Source organism: Entelurus aequoreus, linkage group LG16, assembly GCF_033978785.1.
Source record: "Entelurus aequoreus isolate RoL-2023_Sb linkage group LG16, RoL_Eaeq_v1.1, whole genome shotgun sequence".
Taxonomy (NCBI): domain Eukaryota; kingdom Metazoa; phylum Chordata; class Actinopteri; order Syngnathiformes; family Syngnathidae; genus Entelurus; species Entelurus aequoreus.
Window position 1 is genome coordinate 11,987,361 of NC_084746.1, and position 21,681 is coordinate 12,009,041.

A 21,681-nucleotide genomic window follows, 5' to 3' on the forward strand; every position below is an offset into this window, starting at 1 on the left:
ACCAATTTCAATCGTGCTGAAATAAAAGCATGAATATCAATCATTTAACAACACCGTTCTATTTGTCCCGCATTATACTCATACTCTGTCTTGTCTGTGTTCAGATGATATGTTGATCAAGCTGTGGGACTGGGAGAAGAAGTGGTCTTGCAGCCAGGTGTTTGAGGGCCACACGCACTATGTGATGCAAATTGTCATCAATCCAAAAGACAACAATCAGTTTGCCAGTGCCTCCTTGGACAGGACCATCAAGGTAGAAAGGAATGCTTACTGCTCACAAACTACAACATCAGGCCCAAAATAATTGTCTAAAAAATGTGCCTTTAAAGTTGATACTTTTTGTTTAATTTGTAATAGGGCTGGGCGATCAGGCAAAAAAAAAAGATCACGATTAATTGTTTCATTACATTTGATCTCGATTAATATCACGGTTATTTAAAAAAAAAAAAAAGTCGGATTGTCCCGTGCAGGATTATAGCGAATACCGTTGCATCCCTACTGTTTACTACTGCACTATCTTGTAACAATCATCAAGGTAATATATGCTCACAGCTGACAACTTTCATTTTGTTCATATTTATAATTGTGTTTACTAGAGGTGCAACAGTGCAGGTAACCCACGTTACGGTCCTTACCTCGTTTTAGGGCCACGGTTTTGCTTCTTTTTCAGTACATTTTGTGCAGTTCTTTTATTTTGCTAGTCATCAAAAAGTACATTCTGCAGTAAACAAAGTATCAGTGGTGTAGTGAATACTACAATACTTGTACTTCAAGTTAACATTTACTGAACAACACTTTCAAATGGTAAATTAATATTTGTATTCTCTAATGACTTGTATACATCAGTGCTTCTCACCAGTACTTTGGTAAACAACAAGCAGTGACCCAGATTGAGGAGTTTTTTTAAACTTAAATTATGTAGCATGTATTGTATAAAATTACGTTTTCAGTACAGTTTGAATCTGAGGTACTGTAAAATAATGTCAACAATCAACACATAAAACAAGTTCAGTGATTATTTCAGGAACAAAATGTTTTTTTTTTCCACAAACTCAAAAATGATTTGAACACAAAGTGTCTGTATGCAGAGTATTTGTACATGTTATATCAGATGAATTTTAATATTTGCAGACACATAAACAAAAAGTCAGATGGAAAAAATATTTAGATATAGAAATACCTTATTCTGATTAAATTAGTGGCTGTGTTTATTCTCCAAATTGGGACTAATAAATGAGTGCCTGCAAGTCCACGTTGCTCCACTACTGTTTACTACTGCAATAACTTCTAACAGACAGTTCCGCCATGTTTAATAGGGGAAATATGCTAACTCAAATTAATCGCGATCATATAAACGCCCAGTTCTAATTTGTGGTATAATTATCAATCTTGTTAGTTGTCAATAATGCAAGAATATCCGTAAAGTAACAACACAATAGGGACTTCTGCATTCTCAGTCATGTCCTTGTGTTGTTTCAGGTTTGGCAGCTGGGTTCTTCATCTCCTAATTTCACTTTGGAAGGCCACGAGAAAGGAGTCAATTGTATTGACTATTACAGTGGAGGAGACAAACCCTATTTAATATCAGGGGCTGATGACCGCCAAGTCAAAATCTGGGACTACCAGGTAAAACGCCTTGTTTCTTCCATTCTTTCACTCTTCATACTTTATTTCTAATGATGGCGATGTATTTCTGATGACTGACTTTATATATATGATTAGACAGAATAAGCCTTTATTAGTCCTGCAGTGGACTCCGGTTTCAGGTTCAGGTTTTACAGCAGTAAACAAGTACCGTCATTTCCGAGCTACAGAGTGCACCTAATTTTAAAACAACTTTTATTTTTTATATATATTTGCCGCAGAAGTATTTTAGCCACGCGTGTACACATTAAAATATGAAAAATGTAAATGTGCGCTTGTGTTAATTCACAAATTTTAAAAAATACACTGCCTGTAACAAGCACTGTCTTCATCCTCTTGCTCCTTCTCCTGCACGCTGTGGCCGTCTTCTTCTGTCTGAGTTGAGGCCTTTTCTAGTTCTTGTTTTAGTTTTCACTTTTGTCTCCAGGCGGGTTGCTTCTGGGCTTGTGCCAGGGCTGGGTGATATGGCAAAAAATGATCACGATTAGTTTTTTTATATCATTCGATCTCGATTAATACCACATTTTTTTCAAATTTTTTGTCAAAGTTGAATTGTCCCGTGCAGGATTATACAGGGTACTTTTGCATCCCTACTGTTTACTACTGCAGTATCTGGTAACAAACATTTCCGCCATGTTTGATCAAGGTAACAGCTGACAACTATCATTTTGTTCATATCTATGATGTACATATTTACACCAGTATGAATGAGCAGCAACAACAATGTATCTGCCAACTGTAGATGAATAATAAATGCTATATATGCAGATATTAACGGCAACAGGAGTAGCCAGCAGTATTGTATGTAACAGACTATACATCTATCAATACATACCCAACACATAAGCAGTATTGTATGTAACAGACTATACATCTATCAATACATACCCAATACATAAGCAGTCAAAAACACTGCTTGAGTTGTTAAAGCTAATTATCTCTGTGTTAAAGCTAATTATCTCTGTGTTCTAGAACAAAACTTGTGTTCAGACTTTGGAAGGCCATGCCCAGAATGTTTCCTGTGTAAGTTTCCACCCAGAGCTGCCAATCATCATCACCGGGTCAGAGGATGGTGAGCTGGAAAATCCCCTGTGTTCTTTTTTTTATTCGATCTCGGCATTGTATAACCTAACCCTTTCCTCATTTAGGGACGGTACGTATTTGGCACTCTAGCACTTACCGCCTGGAGAGCACCCTAAACTATGGCATGGAACGAGTGTGGTGCGTGTGCGGCCTCAGGGGCTCAAACAATGTAGCACTGGGTTATGATGAAGGCAGCATCATTATCAAAGTGAGTACAATACATAATTTAAAATAATTAAATGCCTTAGCAGTCAATTTACACAATCTTTATAAATAGAAAATGAAAGTGACTGTAAATGATCTGCTTCTTTACTCTAAGGTGGGTCGTGAAGAGCCGGCCATGTCAATGGACACCAACGGGAAAATCATTTGGGCTAAGCACAGTGAAATCCAGCAGGCCAACTTGAAGGCAATGGGAGATGCGGAAATCAAGGATGGAGAGAGGCTCCCATTGGCTGTGAAAGACATGGGCAGCTGTGAAATATACCCTCAAACTATCCAACATAACCCCAATGGGAGGTATGCTTGTAGCGACAAGGTGCACAAACCACTAAAGGTGTCCAATTAACTGTGTCTCATTGTGAGCTGTCGTTGGTAGGTTTGTGGTGGTGTGTGGAGATGGTGAGTACATCATCTATACTGCCATGGCGCTGAGGAACAAGAGCTTTGGCTCCGCACAAGAATTTGTTTGGGCTCATGACTCATCAGAGTAAGTTTTGGGTCCTTCTGAGATTCTACTGTCAGTTATGTTGCATGTCAAGCAAATTACTGATTTGTTTTTGTTTTATTTTTTAAACTTATATCATCGATAATAAACCAAGTTTTTCCTTATCAGATATGCCATTCGAGAAAGCAACAGTGTCGTAAAACTCTATAAGAATTTCAAAGAAAAGAAATCTTTTAAGCCTGACTTTGGAGCTGAAGGTAAGTAAGAAATGTTGCTATTAAAGGGGTTATTAAAGTAGGACATGATGGAAAAAATGTGTATGGTTGTTAAATCTGCAGGGATCTATGGAGGTTTCTTGCTCGGTGTGAGGTCGGTGAATGGTCTGGCATTTTATGACTGGGAGAACACGGAACTTATCCGCCGCATCGAGATTCAACCCAAACACGTAAGACTTGTCCTACTTTTCTCATCCTGCTGTAAACTTGTTTACTGATCATTTACTCTTGCAGTATTGCATGTGAACTCCTTTCTGCTTTACCAATGTTGAAACTCACCTTTGTTTCTCTCATTCTGTTTTCATGTCTGCAGATCTTCTGGTCAGACTCTGGTGAGTTGGTGTGCATCGCGACAGAGGAGTCCTTCTTCATTCTTAAATACCTGTCAGAAAAAGTCGCTGCCTCACAAGAGAACAACGAGGGAATGACAGAGGATGGAATCGAGGACGCATTCGAAGTTAGGGTCTGGCATTTCTCACTGTTGGCCAAAATGGACTAAGTTTATAGTGGATTTCCTCTCTGTTCAGGTCCAGGGAGAGATCCAGGAGATTGTGAAAACTGGACTTTGGGTTGGTGACTGCTTCATTTACACGAGCTCTGTGAACAGACTCAACTACTTTGTCGGAGGAGAGATTGTTACTATTGCTCACCTGGACAGGTCAGATATTTGCATTCCATTCCTTGTCTCAAGTTACCTTCAAGCTTTACAGTCAAGACAATATGCTTAGCTGTTAATATTTATGTTCTCTGTACAGAACCATGTATTTACTTGGTTACATACCCAAAGATGACCGTCTCTACCTGGGGGACAAGGAGCTCAACATCGTCAGCTACTCCCTGCTGGTCTCCGTTTTAGAGTACCAGACTGCTGTCATGAGGAGGGACTTTAGCATGGCCGACAAGGTTCTTCCCACAATTCCAAAAGAGCAAAGAACCAGAGTGGCTCATTTCTTGGAGAAACAGGTCAGCACTGGATTTGTGGTTTGTCACTACTGATTCTTAGCTTTCTTTTTGCTTAGAGCACATTTACGTTTTTTCCCGGCTCCACAGGGTTTCAAGCAGCAGGCGTTAGCTGTGTCCACAGACCCTGAGCACAGGTTTGAGCTGGCCTTGCAGCTGGGAGAGTTGAAGATTGCTTACCAGCTGGCTGTGGAGGCGGAGGTAGAGTCATTCAGCTGCATTCTCACCTCAATGGACACTTCCAACTTTAGTTCATGTTGTCATGTCCCACAAGCTTATGGCAAAATCAGCAATCACTCCCTCCGATTTCGGACAAAACTAGCACATCTTTCCTTCCCGATGCTAGAAAGGTGTTGCAGCGATTACCCACCCCTTATTTTCACAGGATGTGAAACGGCGGCAAAACGTCATCTCCATGGTAACGGACACTTTTGGTTTTTATTTAAATCATAGTGTCTATTTACACTGCCTGCGGAGCAGCACCAACATGGTGGTGACGTTCAGCACTTTTGCACAAAATTTATGCTGAGTTTTTTTAGTTGCCCGTCGCCGCAACAACTTCGTTCAATTTAGCTAAAATCTGCTTGTGTTGGACAGGAAGTCATGCCCAAACACTAAATTATCCAGTTCACTTTTAAAAGAAAATAGTCCGGTTCCAGAGGGGAACTTCACCTTTTTAAAATTTAGAATTTTAAATTTCATGTTTGGGAAGGTGCAATTTGCGATATGCGTGTTGATCATTACGCTGTCATTTTTACTAATAATAATAATCACCATGATAGATTGCCACATTAAAGGAGAAACGTTACCTAGAAAGTGTTACGTGACCCACATTCTTTAGTAGGCCTACGTGTCGTTGACGATCAATACAACTATTTAAGGAAAGTAAATTGTATAATCCTTTTGTATTAATGAATGTATTGCAGTAACAATGGGATTGTTTTCATTCAATTCATGAACTAACCTTCCAACAAACAGATTTGTGCCCGTTGATGTTCTTCCTGTTCACTTGAAAATGCAGACTCCTATAAGCTAACTCTGATCCAGCTGAGACATTTCTCATAGTTTGTCATCTATACATTTCTCTTTCAGTCGGAGCAAAAGTGGAAGCAGTTGGCAGAACTCGCCATAAGCAAGTGCCAGTTCGGCCTGGCCCAGGAGTGTTTGCATCATGCGCAGGACTACGGCGGCCTGCTTCTCCTCGCCACAGCCTCTGGTAACGCCACGATGGTGGGCAAGCTGGCTGAGGGTGCAGAGAGGGATGGCAAGAACAACGTGGCCTTCATGACCTACTTCCTGCAGGGCAAGTAAGTACCACACGTGACTGACGGAGTAGAAGCTGAGTTGTGCAGGCCTCATCACCACAACTGTTCTACAATAAATCCACACAGACTGGATCAATGCTTGGAGCTTCTGATCAGAACTAATCGTCTGCCCGAAGCTGCTTTTCTGGCTCGCACTTACCTGCCCAGCCAGGTGTCCCGTGTGGTCAAACTGTGGAGGGAAAGCTTGGCCAAAGTCAACCAGAAGGTGAATTCCACATGTGGTTTAGTAATCCATTAAAACAGAATTACTCCAGAAAATGGTGTGACTTGAGGTTGCCATAGCTGGCATTCTCTTTTCTCTCTTGGGGGAAATGTTTTTGCTCAATTCCTGGATAAAACGGCATTAACTTGGGCTGCACGATTTTCAGAAAACACCTAATTGCGATTTTTATCCCCAAAATGGCCATTGCAATTCGATTTGCAATTTTTGTATTTTATACATAAAAATGCATATAACTGTGAAAATAACAAGAGAAGGAAGACATGTTACTTTCAGGCTGTCAGTCAACACATTCTTGAGTCAAGGTGCCACACATTAGAACAATAATAATGATAATACATTTTATAAGGTGCCTTTCTGGGCACTCAAGGACAACGTACAAAATCAAAACAATAAAATCAATTGGATAAAAACAACAACAACAAAGATTGATACGATTAAAAATGAATAAGCAGTCAGGAATAGGTGTGTTTTGAGTCCAGACTCTTGACTTGGGAGGAGAGTGAGACAGAGGAATTGCCGAGAGTAACGGACAAGCTGTTGGTTTTGTCGAGAATGGATTTTGTACCTACTAGTAAGATTTTAGTTTCATTACTATTGAGTTGAAGGAAATTGGATGAGAACCACTGCTTGAGTTCACTGAGGCAGTCTGTAAGGGAGGAAGGAGGAAGAGAAGCAGTTGGTTTGGTTGAGGAAGGGGGAAGAGAAGCAGTTGGTTTGGTTGAGATGTAGAGCTGGGTGTCATCCGCATAACAGTGAAAATGTATTTTAAATTTACGGAAAATATTGCCAAGGGGAAGAATGAAAATGATAAAAAGCAGGGAACCAAGAACAGAGCCCTGGGGTACACCAGAGGAAACGGGAGACGGAGGGGATTTGAATGAACGGAGTTGAACAAACTGAGTGCGGTCGGAGAGATATGATCTAAAATAGTGGAGGGGTGTGCTTGTGATGCCAAAACTGTGCAATCTATGGAGGAGGACAGTGTGTGAAATGGTATCAAAGGCTGCAGTGAGATCTAAAAGAATTAGGGTAGTGAAAAGACCAGAATCAGCTGCCAGGAGGAGATCGTTTATGATTTTTACAAGTGCTGTTTCTATGCTGTGCAGGGGGAGGAAACCAGACTGGAATTGTTCATATACAAACCCTGTTTCCATATGAGTAGGGAAATTGTGTTAGATGTAAATATAAACGGAATACAATGATTTGCAAATCCTTTTCAACCCATATTCAATTGAATGCACTACAAAGACAACATATTTGATGTTCAAACTCAAACTTTTTTTTTTTTTGCAAGTAATAATTAACTTAAATTTTATGGCTGCAACACGTGCCAAAGTAGTTGGGAAAGGGCATGTTCACCACTGTGTTACATCATCTTTTCTTTTAACAACACTCAATAAACGATTGGGAACTGAGGAAACTAATTGTTGAAGCTTTGAAGTGGAATTCTTTTCCATTCTTGTTTTATGTAGAGCTTCAGTCATTCAACAGTCCGGGGTCTCCGCTGTCGTATTTTACGCTTCATAATGCGCCACACATTTTCGATGTAAGACAGGTCTGGACTGCAGGCGGGCCAGGAAAGTACCCGCACTCTTTTTTTGTTTTACGAAGCCACGCTGTTGTAACACGTGCTGAATGTGGCTTGGCATTGTCCTGCTGAAATAAGCAGGGGCGTCCATGAAAAAGACGGCGTTTAGATGGCAGCATATGTTGTTCCAAAACCTGTATGTACCTTTCAGCATTAATGGTGCCTTCACAGATGTGTAAGTTACCCATGCTTTGGGCACTAATGCACCCCCATACCATCACAGATGCTGGCTTTTGAACTTTGCGTCGATAACAGTCTGGATGGTTCGCTTCCCCTTTGGTCCGGATGACACAATGTCGAATATTTCCAAAAACAATTTGAAATGTGGACTCGTCAGACCACAGAACGCTTTTCCACTTTGCATGAGTCCATCTTAGATGATCTCGGGCCCAGAGAAGCCGGCGGCGTTTCTGGATGTTGTTGATAAATGGCTTTCGCTTTGCATAATAGAGCTTTAACTTGCACTTACAGATGTAGCGACGAACTGTATTTAGTGACAGTGGTTTTCTGAAGTGGTCCTGAGCCCATGTGGTGATATCCTTTAGAGATTGATGTCGGTTTTTGATACAGTGCCGTCTGAGGGATCGAAGGTCACGGTCATTCAAAGTTGGTTTCCGGCCATGCCGCTTACGTGGAGTGATTTCTCCAGATTCTCTGAACCTTTTGATGATATTATGGACCGTAGATGTGGAAATCCCTAAATTTCTTGCAATTGCACTTTGAGAAACGTTGTTCTTAAACTGTTTGACTATTTGCTAACGCAATTGTGGACAAAGTGGTGTACCTCGCCCCATCCTTTCTTGTGAAAGACTGAGCATTTTTTGGGAAGCTGTTTTTATACCCAATCATGGCACCCACCTGTTCCCAATTAGCCTGAACACCTGTGGGATGTTCCAAATAAGTGTTTGATGAGCATTCCTCAACTTTATCAGTATTTATTGCCACCTTTCCCAACTTCTTTGTCACGTGTTGTTGGCATCAAATTCTAAAGTTAATGATTATTTGCACAAAAAAAAATGTTTATCAGTTTGAACATCAAATATGTTGTCTTTGTAGCATATTCAACTGAATATGGGTTGAAAATGATTTGCAAATCATTGTATTCCGTTTATATTTACATCTAACACAATTCCCCAACTCATATGGAAACGGGGTTTGGAATGACGTTGGGAGGAGACAGTTTTTTCAAGGATTTTTGAGATGAATGGCTGATTTTAAATGGGACGAAGATTATTATAATTATTTGGATCTGAGCCTGTTTTTTTCAAAATTGGTGTTATGGCTGCTATTTTGAAAGCAGAGGGAACAATTCCAGTAGTGAGAGAAGAATGGATGATATTGGTGATGAGGTGAATCAGTGAGGCGAGGCAGACTTTCACCAAAGCAGCAGGCAGGGGATCTAAAAGATGGATGGCTTGGATCGACGGATAAGTGCAGTGATGTCCAACTGAGAAGGCAGTGAAAAACAAGGAAATGAATGGTTAAGGGAGGCAGGGGGGGGTGTACTGGGGTTGAGGAGAAGAAGAAGGAAGTTGTCGGTGAATCTGGGTGATTTTGGAATTGCCTTCATTAAAACTAATTAAAGTTGTGTAGTAGGATGATTTGGTGTTATTTAGGCAGTCTTTGTAATGTTGAAGGTGTTGGATGTACATGTCCTTGTGTACAGTCAGACCAGTTTTTTTGTAAAGACGTTCAAGTTGGAAGGGAACACTTGGCTCTCAGAGTACCACAATAAGGACCAATGTTAAGATACAGTAGTGTAGTAGGCCTAAGTGTTCAATAAAATCAAGGCAGAGTTTTTTTTTAACAAGCATGTTTATTATTTTTGGCCACTGTTCCATTACTCACAGTTTGAACAGTAACACTGTGTTTGAATATTGAAGTAAAAGGAGGCGTGCAACATTTACACAGATGCCATCCTTTCAAAGTATTCTACACAGTATATCCCGCCCTCTCACGGCTTGTACGTAATGACGTAACTACGTACGTATGTAACACGTGCACACGCATTAGCTTTATGTGTTGTTAGCTAATAACAGCAATTTGGATAGCTAGCGTTAGCTGTCATTGAACGTATCATTAATATATTCTGTCATAACACCAACATGGCTGCTAATGGTTTGTTGCTTCTCTTCGACAGTTTTTGTCTGTATGCACGCGCTTCCTGATTATTTGGCATACCACTAAATGGAGCCCATGTACCACTAGTGGCACAGGCACCACAGTTTGAGAATGACTGGTCTTCATCATGCTCCTAAACTGAAGAAATAACCCATGCAAACTATACAGTTTAATGTAATCATAATATATACGAATAATGCAACCTACCATTTAAAAGGATATAAATGGCTAAAGCTAACAAACACAGCTACGTTGAAAACACTCGATGACGTCACTAGGCAACAGGCCCCGCCTTTTAAAAGCACAGACTCCACACACTGTTCTCATATTAAACATCTCACAATTGCCTATGCCAGATATTTAAAGTTTTTTTTAAAGTAACATATTAATTACTTTCCCTTGTAATTAATTACATTTACTAAAGAGTAATTTGGTTAGTAATTCAATTACTTTTTGGGTAAAGTAACGAGTAACTATTATTAATTACTTTTTAAAAGTAATTTTCAGAACACTAGAAATGAGAGAAGAAGAAACGTGAGACTCAACAATTCTGGTTGGCGAACATGTCTGACAAATGTTGGCCACGGTGGAGAAAGAAAAATCAAAAAACCTTCGCTTCTTGTGATTACTTTATGGCACTAATTAAAAGCTTGATGTGAATAATGGTGCAGCCCTAACATTAGTTCATATCTATTTGTTGTTTGAACCTAACTTCTCTGCATCCTAGGCTGCTGACTCCTTAGCTGACCCCACAGAGTATGAAAACCTGTTTCCTGGTCTGAAAGAAGCCTTTGCAGCAGAGCATTTCCTCAGAGAAACTTGCTTAGGCAGCAGACCTGCCAAAGACTATCCCCTGGTCACAGTGAGTTGTTACACCACACAACAAGACTGCATCTTTCATATTTTAAACTTTATTATGTTTTTTACAGCTAAATGAAGACCGGAATATTTTAGAGGAGGCTGAAGGATACGAGCTCAAAGAAACTTCTCCTCATGAGGTTTGTTGACATTTTCCATCCACTTGTGTGTCACATCTTTAGCACTACACTAGAACCTCAACTTAGGAGCTTAATTGGTTCTGTGACAAAGCTCTTAACTCAAAACATCATCCATTTAAAGGAATTGAAATTAATTTAATTGGAGGTTGGCCCTGTCATAACAGCACAGTTTTAACACCTAACATGCCTTTTAAAATACATTTTCTACAAACATTGTATAAAAACAATATAATAGAACGTACTACAAACAACAACAGTAGTTTTATGAAGTAATGTACAGATGTACCTTGGAGAGTGGACTTTTATGATATCTCCTTCCAACTGTTTCTCTGTCAAACACACAATCAGCAGCTTCTACACATTTTTATGGATAAATGTCTGCCGTTTAGATGTTATTTTATTGGTCTTGGCTGGCGTTAAAATCATTCTACTTCAGTATGTTGCAGACTAGCATCGATACACCCAAACTGACTTGCCAAGTCGGTCATGTTTTGATGGTTTATTTCTTTAATTTAATGTGTACAGGGTTTCCCCTTAAAGTAGTTGAATGTGGCGCACCGCCACTGCATTTTTTATTACAGCCACACCCTGAAAATACGTTTTGTTTTTTACTTGAAAAAAAATTAAAGTAATATATTGTAGTCCCCCAAAGTCTGGCGCTATTTTTAACTTTTATTACCAATCTTATGATAACAAACGGCACAATTTCAACAGGTTAAACTCCCGTGAAAACACTTCTCTCGTGAGTCCGTGCTTCCCTCGACACACAACAACACTTCCTCATTCTCCACCAATCACCTTTCAGATACGGACTGTGTGTTTGCAAACATGGGAAAAACAAACATCAAATCCAAACCACACAAACATAAAACATTTCCATTAGCTGGTCGTTACAGTTTGAATTGATATATATAGCCTATTATTTACACACTATTGATAAGTGATGTACCGAAAACTTGACCACCGAAAAAAGACTTTGATCACTGAAAACGGAAGTAAACAAAACGCACACCATTGTCTGGTGCGTTGTCAGCATGTCTGTGATGTGGACATAGTTTTTATATATATTGAAGATATACCCGCGGACAGCCATCTACAAAATGTGCAAATATTAAGAGGAAAGTGGCTGCTTTGAAGAAGAGAAAGTGAAACTAGAGCAACAGCACCAATCAAGCGTGACGTCAAGCTCGCTGCAGCCTCTTTAGTCAGTGACATGGAGGGACAGAAGTAGTCTCTAATCACGAGTACATTCTATAATAACCCCAGAAGAAGATGCTACATTTGTTGCTAGTTGTTAGTCATTAAAAGTCTGTAAACACTTTGAAAACAATCTCAACAAAGTACTTTGCACAAAAATATGGCAAACTGATAAAAAAGATATGTTAATACTAATAACAGATTTGTTTTAAATGTATGTATACATTTGTTGAGCCTTTTTATAAGAAAATCATATAATAGCAAATTATGCAAATTACTCTGTCATGACCACGCCCATAACACGCCCCCACAGGCATCATGGCAGTGTAGGTAAAGCTGGTGTATCATCCACGGTCCTTCACTCACTTTCTTCCTTGCCATGGTTGAAAACAAAGCTATAAGATTTAAGCTAACACCAGCGAGTAAAACAGATGTTTTAGGGCAGGGGTCCCCAAACTTTTAGACTCGGGGGCCACATTGGGTTAAAAAAATTTGGCCGGGGGCCAGGCTGTCTGTGTCTGTGTCTGTGTCTGTGTCTGTGTCTGTGTCTGTGTGTGTGTGTGTGTGTGTGTGTGTGTGTGTGTGTGTGTGTGTGTGTGTGTGTGTGTGTGTGTGTGTGTGTGTGTGTGTGTGTGTGTATATGCAATATGTATAAATAAATAACTATATATATATATATATATACACTACCGTTCAAAAGTTTGGGGTCACATTGAAATGTCCTTATTTTTGAAGGAAAAGCACTGTTCTTTTCAATGAAGATAACTTTAAACTAGTCTTAACTTTAAAGAAATACACTCTATACATTGCTAATGTGGTAAATGACTATTCTAGCTGCAAATGTCTGGTTTTTGGTGCAATATCTACATAGGTGTATAGAGGCCCATTTCCAGCAACTATCACTCCAGTGTTCTAATGGTACAATGTGTTTGCTCATTGGCTCAGAAGGCTAATTGATGATTAGAAAACCCTCGTGCAATCATGTTCACACATCTGAAAACAGTTTAGCTCGTTACAGAAGCTACAAAACTGACCTTCCTTTGAGCAGATTGAGTTTCTGGAGCATCACATTTGTGGGGTCAAACGCTCAAAATGGCCAGAAAAAGAACTTTCATCTGAAACTCGACAGTCTATTCTTGTTCTTAGAAATGAAGGCTATTCCACAAAATTGTTTGGGTGACCCCAAACTTTTGAATGGTAGTGTGTGTATGTATGTATATATATATATATATATATATATATATATATATATATATATATATATATATATATATATATATATATATATATATATATATATATATATATATATATATATATATATATATATATATATATATATATATATATATATATATATATATATATATATATATATATATATATATATATATATATATACATATATTGTCTTTATAATCGGTTTTGTCATTTAATATTGATGTTCATCAACATTTAACATTGTCACGTTATCGATGGGAAAATTCATTTTTAGACAATATGATTTGCCTGAGCGGCTAGGAGACACCAAGAGTAACAAGCGGTAGAAAATGGATTAGAATGGAAAGATTTAAAAAAATAATAATAATAATAATAATTTTTTTTTTTTACTTGGGACATCCTGGGGGCCGGATTTTGGATGCTGGGGGGCCTGATCCGGCCCGCGGGCCGTAGTTTGGAGACCCCTGTTTTAGGGGATTGTTGTGGCATTTGCTACGCCATTTAATGGCGGGGATGTTTGTAACTAAAATGTTTGCTTTAAAGGCCTACTGAAACCCACTACTAGCGACCACGCAGTCTGATAGTTTATATATCAATGATGAAATCTTAACATTATAACACATGCCAATACGGCCGGGTTAACTTATAAAGTGACATTTTAAATTTGCCGCTAAACTTCCGGTTCGAAACGCCTCTGAGGATGACGTATGCGTGTGACGTAGCCCGGCGAACACGGGTATGCCTTCCACATTGAAGCCGATACGAAAAAGCTCTGTTTTCATTTCATAATTCCACAGTATTCTGGACATCTGTGTTCGTGAATCTGTTTCAATCATGTTAATTGCATTATTGAGAAGGAAGCCGAGCAAGCAAAGAAAAAAGTTGTCGGTGCGAAATGGACGTATTTTTCGAACGTAGTCAGCCACAACAGTACACAGCCGGCGCTTCTTTGTTTACATTCCCGAAAGATGCAGTCAAGATGGAAGAACTCGGATAACAGAGACTCTAACCAGGAGGACTTTTGATTTGGATACACAGACGCCTGTAGAGAACTGGGACAACACAGACTCTTACCAGGATTACTTTGATTTGGATGACAAAGACGCAGACGTGCTACTGTGAGTATGCAGCTTTGGCTTTTTTTTGCGTATGTACGTAACTTTTTTTAAATATATAAGCTTTATGAACCTTGGGTTAGGTGAACGGTCTTTTGGGCTGAGTGATTGTGTGTGTTGATCATGTGTTTGAATTGTATTGGCGTGTTCTATGGAGCTAGGAGCTAGCAGAGGAGCTAGCATAACACGTACCGTACCGTACGTGCGCGTCACGTACGTAACTTTTTTAAAATATATAAGCTTTATGAACCTTGGGTTAGGTGAACGGTCTTTTGGGCTGAGTGATTGTGTGTGTTGATCATGTGTTTGAATTGTATTGGCGTGTTCTATGGAGCTAGGAGCTAGCAGAGGAGCTAGGAGCTAGCATAACACGTACCGTACCGTACGTGCGCGTCACCTACGTAACTTTTTAAAAATATATAAGCTTTATGAACCTTGGGTTAGGTGAACGGTCTTTTGGGCTGAGTGATTGTGTGTGTTGATCAGGTGTTTGAATTGTATTGGCGTGTTCTATGGAGCTAGGAGCTAGGAGCTAGCATAACAAACACGCAGGTGTTATTATGCAGGATTAATTTGTGGCATATTAAATATAAGCCTGGTTGTGTTGTGGCTAATAGAGTATATATATGTCTTGTGTTTATTTACTGTTGTAGTCATTCCCAGCTGAATATCAGGTACCGTGAGTATGCAGCCTTGGCTGCTAAACATTCGATAACTTGACCGTATGTGCGCGTCACGTACGTAACTTTTTAAAAATATATAAGCTTTATGAACCTTGGGTTAGGTAAACGGTCTTTTGGGCTGAGTGATTGTGTGTGTTGATCAGGTGTTTGAATTGTATTGGCGTGTTCTATGGAGCTAGGAGCTAGCAGAGGAGCTAGGAGCTAGCATAACAAACACGCAGGTGTTTTTATGCAGGATTAATTTGTGGCATATTAAATATAAGCCTGGTTGTGTTGTGGCTAATAGAGTATATATATATGTCTTGTGTTTATTTACTGTTGTAGTCATTCCCAGCTGAATATTAGGTCACCCCCGGCTCTCACAGCATCTTCCCTATCTGAATAGCTTCAACTCCCCACTAGTCCTTCACTTGCACTTTACTCATCCACAAATCTTTCATCCTCGCTCAAATTAATGGGGAAATTGTCGCTTTCTCGGTCCGAATCTCTCTCACTTCATGCGGCCATCATTGTAAACAATAGGGAACTTTGCGTATATGTTCAACTGACTACGTCACGCTACTTCCGGTAGGTGCAAGCCTTTTTTTTATCAGATACCAAAAGTTGCAATCTTTATCGTCGTTGTTCTATACTAAATCCTTTCAGCAAAAATATGGCAATATCGCGAAATGATCAAGTATGACACATAGAATAGATCTGCTATCCCCGTTTAAATAAAAAAAATTCATTTCAGTAGGCCTTTAAGCATCACAATTAGCCGAGAAGCAGCTCTTATCTCAAAATGTTTTTAAGCTGTGACTCTTAAGTTGAGGTAGCATGTCTGTATCTTTCAGTGTCATTAAGGCAATAAAATCAATGTTTATGACATTAAGACGTCAATGACTGGAATGCATTTGGAGCACTTTGTCTCAGCGTGGACAAGCTGCAGAAGCAAACATGTCCATATGGAAGACACAAACATGGGATATTTGTGTACTTAAAACAACAAAACAACTCCACACTTGTCTTGAAATAACACTTTAGTACATGGGTGTCAAAATCTGGCCCGCCGTGTAATTTCATTTGGCCCTCGAGGCAATATCAAATTAACATTAGAGCGGTGCCGCTGTAACACCGCATTCACCGTTAATACTACAAATCCCATAATGCTCTGCTGCTGTTTTGGCGCACCAGCCATGCTCTCTCCTCTGGGTCAGTAGCGATCCGTGTTCTTGCGCAACGCCTTGGCTGAAAGTTGGCCGGCTCACCCCGCCTCCCCGTGCATCTCTCCCAGACGTGCTGCGGCCTCATACTACAACTGTCAGTGTCACTGTGTTACCCCTACCAAAAATGGTGAAAAGGAAGGGAGAAAACAGAACTTTTCTGGACAGGTGGGAGACAGAATATCTGTTTATATATGTAAAAGACAGACCTGTTTGTCTCGTTTGTGGAGCCAACGTGTCTAAGGAGTACTACTAGAGATGTCCGATAATATCGGACTGCCGATATTATCGGCCGATAAATGCTTTAAAATGTAATATTGGAAATTATCGGTTTCAAAAAGTAAAATGTATGACTTTTTAAAACGCCGCTGTGTACACGGACGTAGGGAGAAGTAAAGAGCGCCAATAAACCGTAAAGGCACTGCCTTTGCGTGCCGGCCCAATCACATAATATCTACGGCTTTTTACACACACAAGTGAATGCAAGGCATACTTGGTCAATAGCCATACAGGTCACACTGAGGTTGGCCGTATAAACAACTTTAAAAGACCTGACCCCCCACTCCCCGCTGCTCTAACCCCCCCTCAACCCCGCCCCCGAACCCCATCCACCTCAACCTCCTCATACTCTCTCAGGAAGAGCATGTCCCAAATTCCAAGCTGCTGTTTTGAGGCATGTTAAAAAAAATAATGCACTTTGTGACTTCAATAATAAATATGGCAGTGCCATGTTGGCACTTTTTCCCATAACTTGAGTTGATTTATTTTGAAAAACCTTGTTACATTGTTTAATGCAGGGGTGGGCAATTAATTTTCACCGGGGGCCGCATAAGCAACCCGAGCACTGCTGGAGGGCCACACGACAATATTTCAATTAAATTTTGCTCAATATTATTTTTGATATACCGTAAGATAAATAATAATGATGATAATAATAATAATAATTAATAATAATAATAATAATTTAATTTAACCTAACTTAACTTTATACAAAAGCAGATTGCTTTTGATGGTCACTTTATCCTGCATTATCCAACATTTTTCCCCATCAGATTTGGACAACCATCTATTGTTAAAAATAGTTTTTAATCATATTTATTTTATATTGTTTTTTATATTGGTTTTATATGTAATTGTTTTTTATTTTTATTCAGTCATTGGTAGAGCTAAGGATAATATTTGAATATTGTTTGTAATATTATTGTGCAGCACTTTGGAAACATTTTGTTGTTTAAATGTGCTATATAAATAAAGTGGATTGGATTGTCACACCTGCCAGCTTGTCCCAACACGCATTTACCTCTGTGAACAAGTCATTACCTGTGGTTGTCTCTTTAATTGACTGCATCAGAGCTCTCATCCGAAGTTAGCGAAAAACAGTCAAAGTCTCCGGGCATTATCAGCGCAACAAAGTCCAATAAGCACTCCTTAATAAACTCTCCGTCAGAAAACGCCTTACTTTTTCTGGCGCTTTTGTGAGAAATGACGAAACTTGTCCTGACGGCTGCATCTCTGGGGTGTGAAATATGGCACAAAGTCCTTGTTGGCTTTGCAGTTTTACCATCAACGCATCAGCCTCCCTTGCGCGCGCTTCATCAGACACATCCCGGTATTTTCCCTCGTGTTTCTTCGTGTAGTGGCGATTAAAATGATATTTAAACACAGCAACCTGTGTACCACACATTAAGCACACGGCTTTACCATTAATTTATGTAAAGAAATACTTGGCAGTCCATCTCTTGTTGGAAACACGCCATTCCTCATCAACTTTTCTTTTTTTTAGCGTCTCATCACTTGTCTCTATGCACCTTCCCTCACAGGTTCCCCCCGGACATACGGCATAAATAACACATTTCAAAATAAAAGCAGCACAGTTGTATTGCGCGCACGACATAGATGTTTTTTAAACTTTATTTTGTAATTTGTAATTGCGCCGTTCAATTCACTCACAATCGCACACGCGCATACGTCCACACGGAAGTAATACAAATAACGCTTTTCAAAACAAAAGCAGCACCGTTGTATTGCACACTCGACATAGATACTTTTTTAAATTTATTTTGTAATTTATGATTGGCCTCACGCGGGCCGGACAGGGATGCGCAAAGGGCCGGATGCGGCCCGCGGGCCGTACAATGCCCAGGTCTGGTTTAATGCATCCAGCGGGGCATCACAACAAAATTAGGCATAATAATGTGTTAATTCCACCACTATATATCGTATTGGTTGATATCGGAATCGGTAATTAAGAGTTGGACAAGCAGAGCTCCTGGAGCAAAAGTTTCTGTGTGAGCTGGCCTTTCTGTGTGACATCTCAAGCCATCTTGATGCGCTGAACCTGCAGCTACAGGGGCGGGGCCGCATCATCACAGATATGTACTTGTCAGTGAGAGCTTTTAAAACTAAACTCTGCCTGTGGGAGAATCAGCTGCTGCAAGGAAACCTTGGCCATTTCCCCTGCTGCCAAACCATAAAAACGCAGATCTCTACCGTTTGCTGAAAAACTCAGTGTACTCGGCGCAGAGTTTAGCCGGCGATTTGGCGACTTTGATGGTCAGAAATGGAGATTTGAACTGCTTAGTAATCCCTTCGCAGTTGATGTGGAAAAAGCACCAACTAACCTCCAAATGGAGCTGATTGAACTCCAGTGTGATGACACGCTGAAGTCAAAGTATGATGCTGTTGGCGCTGCACAGTTTCCACAATTCATCCCTGACACAATGCCTCAGCTCCGCACCCAAGCTGCTCAATTGCTCTCCATGTTCGGCAGCACTTATCTGTGTGAGCAACATTTCTCCTCAATGAAGATGAGGAAAACGTCTCACAGGATATGTCTGACTGATGAACACCTTCGTTGGATAATGAAGGCTGCCTCAGCTCAAAGCCTGAGCCCCGACATTAATGAACTAGCATCCAAGAAAAGATGCCAGGTATCTGGCTTGGGCACATCAGATTAGATCAGTGTGTTGCAAACTGAGCAGTAAAAAGGCCTGAATGGTTGATTTATTCATTATTTTATTTTTAAATTTATTAGCCCGTGGAAAAAGTTAATGTTGATATTTACCTCAGAAGGCTGCAAATAAAAAAGAGGCATACAATTTTTTATTAAAATTGTATTTAATATGCCATTGATGTTTTTTCGTTTGTTTTTTGAAAGTTGATTTTGCACTATTAAGTTATATAAGCGTTGCTTGTTCCATATTCAGTGTTGAAGCAAATCAGTGTAGCAAACTGAGCAATAATTAACGTTTTATTCATGCTCTTTCTCTTGCTACTTCAAGGCTTGAATGTTTGATTCATTCATTATTTTATTTTCAAATGTATTAGCCTGTGGAAAAAGTTCATTTTGATATTTACCTCAGAAGGCTGCAAATAGAAAAGAGGCATTCCATTTTTATTTAAATTTGATTTGATATGCCTTTGATATTTTTAAATTATTATTATTATTTGAAACTCGATTTTGCATGTCACTATAAAGTTATATAAGCCTTGCTTGTTCAATATTCAATGCAAAACTTGTTTGGGTCCCTATTAAAAGGTTCATTTGTTCAACCTTGGCCCGCGGCTTTGTTCAATTTTACATTTTGGCCCACTCTGTATTTGAGTTTGACACCCCTGCTTTAGTAAAAGAAAAGTAGTTACAATAATGTTGGTAAATGTTTGAGGGAACATTAAAATGATGTCAAAGATGTTTCATAAACATGAGAAGTACTCATGTAGTCACTTATTACTTGGTCTTTTTGTCATGCTAAATAATTGTTACAGATTAAAAATTAATTCTATTTAATCATGATTCATCACAATCTGATTTATTTTGTTTGACATCACTAATAATAATAATAATCAAAAATCTCAATTGTGATTTCAGGAGCCTGAAGAGTCTCCCTTAGTGTCCGTAGTTCCTGAAGTGGCAGAGGAGTCCTTGGCCAAGCCTTCAGAGCCAGAACCTGCCCCCCAACAGGATCAGGAGGAAACCCCTTCCATTTCACAGGTGGAACAGGAGAAGGTGGATTTGGTAAGTCTCCTTTTTAGTTGGTATTGACTTTCTGCTTTGTTCAATGATGTAAAGAAGAAGTCAATGTATTGATGCTCAGACTCTAGATGAGCTGGATGTAGACCTGGACAACATGGAGCTGGATGACATCTACACCTCAGACCTCAACCTGGACGAGGACTTTCTAGATGACTAGAGAATTTATTTAATTGTACTTAAATATGATATTGTCCACGACTACAGAGTAAAGTCATGTTTTATTCTTGGAGGAATGGTAAACCTCACCTCTATGTTTCTAACTCTCCATTTTGTGCACCATTTATTGATTGTTGGAGATCTTCCACTTTATTGCAAGAAGCGACGTGTTATGTTTATTTGTTTTGTCTCGTCTGCCATGAAGAATCGCCGTTCAATAAACGGCGGTTACTGTACATATTCAACTTTGACTTCATTCCATATTCAAGTGAAGGCTGGTGAGTGGGAGGAAGTACTTCAGCTCATGTTCATCTGTACAATATAGACATGTCTTATTGTGCTACATCCATACAGGCTGCACCTTAAAACCACAACAACTTGTTGATAAATACTTCATGATGCCATTTTTATTGTATAAAACTGAAACTGGTCTTACCTTTATTTGTATAAGAAGTCCATGCACCTGTCCCCCTTTAGGAAGTTGTTACTCTGGAAAAGTCGATATTTTCTTTCAGCTAATCACACCTGACTGCTGATTGGTCAGCTGCTGTCAATCATTGTCATGTTGACAAGAGGGCAGGCCCAGAAAGCCAATCTGTGAGCTTATAGGCGGTCCAAAGGGACGAGTTTCAACCTGAGTGGACACTTTCCATCTGGCACCAGTGTTTGACTTGTCTCCATTCAATAGTGCAACCTTATTTTTGGATGTTAAAAAATGCACGGGACAAAAACTGCTTTTTGACAAAGTGCAGGAGACAGTACATTTCTGTTGTACTTTTGCCCAAACTTTTTTGTGTTAATTAAAGATGTTTTTTTCATGTTTCAATATCCAATTCTTTCACAGGTTAATGATACATTGGACAATTGGACGGCGTGGCGAAGTTGATAGAGTGGCCGTGCCAGCAATCGGAGGGTTGCTGGTTACTGGGGTTCAATCCCCACCTTCTACCATCCTAGTCACGTCCGTTGTGTCCTTGGGCAAGACACTTCACCCTTGCTCCTGATGGGTGCTGGTTAGCGCCTTGCATCAGTGTGTGAATGTGGAAATACTGTCAAAGCGCTTTGAGTACCTTGAAGGTAGAAAAGCGCTATACAAGTATAACCCATTTATTTAATATCTCAAGGCCAAATAGGACATAAAACAGGGCTATTCAACTACACAACGAAGAGGGACACAGTTTCAAGAGCTC

The 21,681-nt window shown here is 39.6% G+C and overlaps 1 protein-coding gene across 2 annotated transcripts in view; it reads left to right on the forward strand.

Annotated features, from left to right (window-relative positions):
* Positions 1 to 21,313, forward strand: part of copb2 (COPI coat complex subunit beta 2) — a 30,433-nt gene extending 9,120 nt beyond the window's left edge. For both annotated transcript variants that reach the window (XM_062022191.1, XM_062022192.1), the window contains exons 5-22: positions 105 to 253; positions 1,480 to 1,626; positions 2,617 to 2,716; positions 2,793 to 2,935; positions 3,047 to 3,246; positions 3,326 to 3,436; positions 3,563 to 3,651; positions 3,733 to 3,839; positions 3,983 to 4,126; positions 4,197 to 4,327; positions 4,425 to 4,632; positions 4,720 to 4,830; positions 5,722 to 5,936; positions 6,021 to 6,159; positions 10,614 to 10,748; positions 10,816 to 10,884; positions 20,171 to 20,317; positions 20,397 to 21,313. In XM_062022191.1, coding sequence (XP_061878175.1) covers positions 105 to 253; positions 1,480 to 1,626; positions 2,617 to 2,716; positions 2,793 to 2,935; positions 3,047 to 3,246; positions 3,326 to 3,436; positions 3,563 to 3,651; positions 3,733 to 3,839; positions 3,983 to 4,126; positions 4,197 to 4,327; positions 4,425 to 4,632; positions 4,720 to 4,830; positions 5,722 to 5,936; positions 6,021 to 6,159; positions 10,614 to 10,748; positions 10,816 to 10,884; positions 20,171 to 20,317; positions 20,397 to 20,492 — 2,441 coding nt within the window. In that variant the 3' untranslated portion in view covers positions 20,493 to 21,313. The remainder of the gene's footprint in view (positions 1 to 104; positions 254 to 1,479; positions 1,627 to 2,616; positions 2,717 to 2,792; positions 2,936 to 3,046; positions 3,247 to 3,325; positions 3,437 to 3,562; positions 3,652 to 3,732; positions 3,840 to 3,982; positions 4,127 to 4,196; positions 4,328 to 4,424; positions 4,633 to 4,719; positions 4,831 to 5,721; positions 5,937 to 6,020; positions 6,160 to 10,613; positions 10,749 to 10,815; positions 10,885 to 20,170; positions 20,318 to 20,396) is intronic.
* Positions 21,314 to 21,681: the final 368 nt, after the last annotated feature.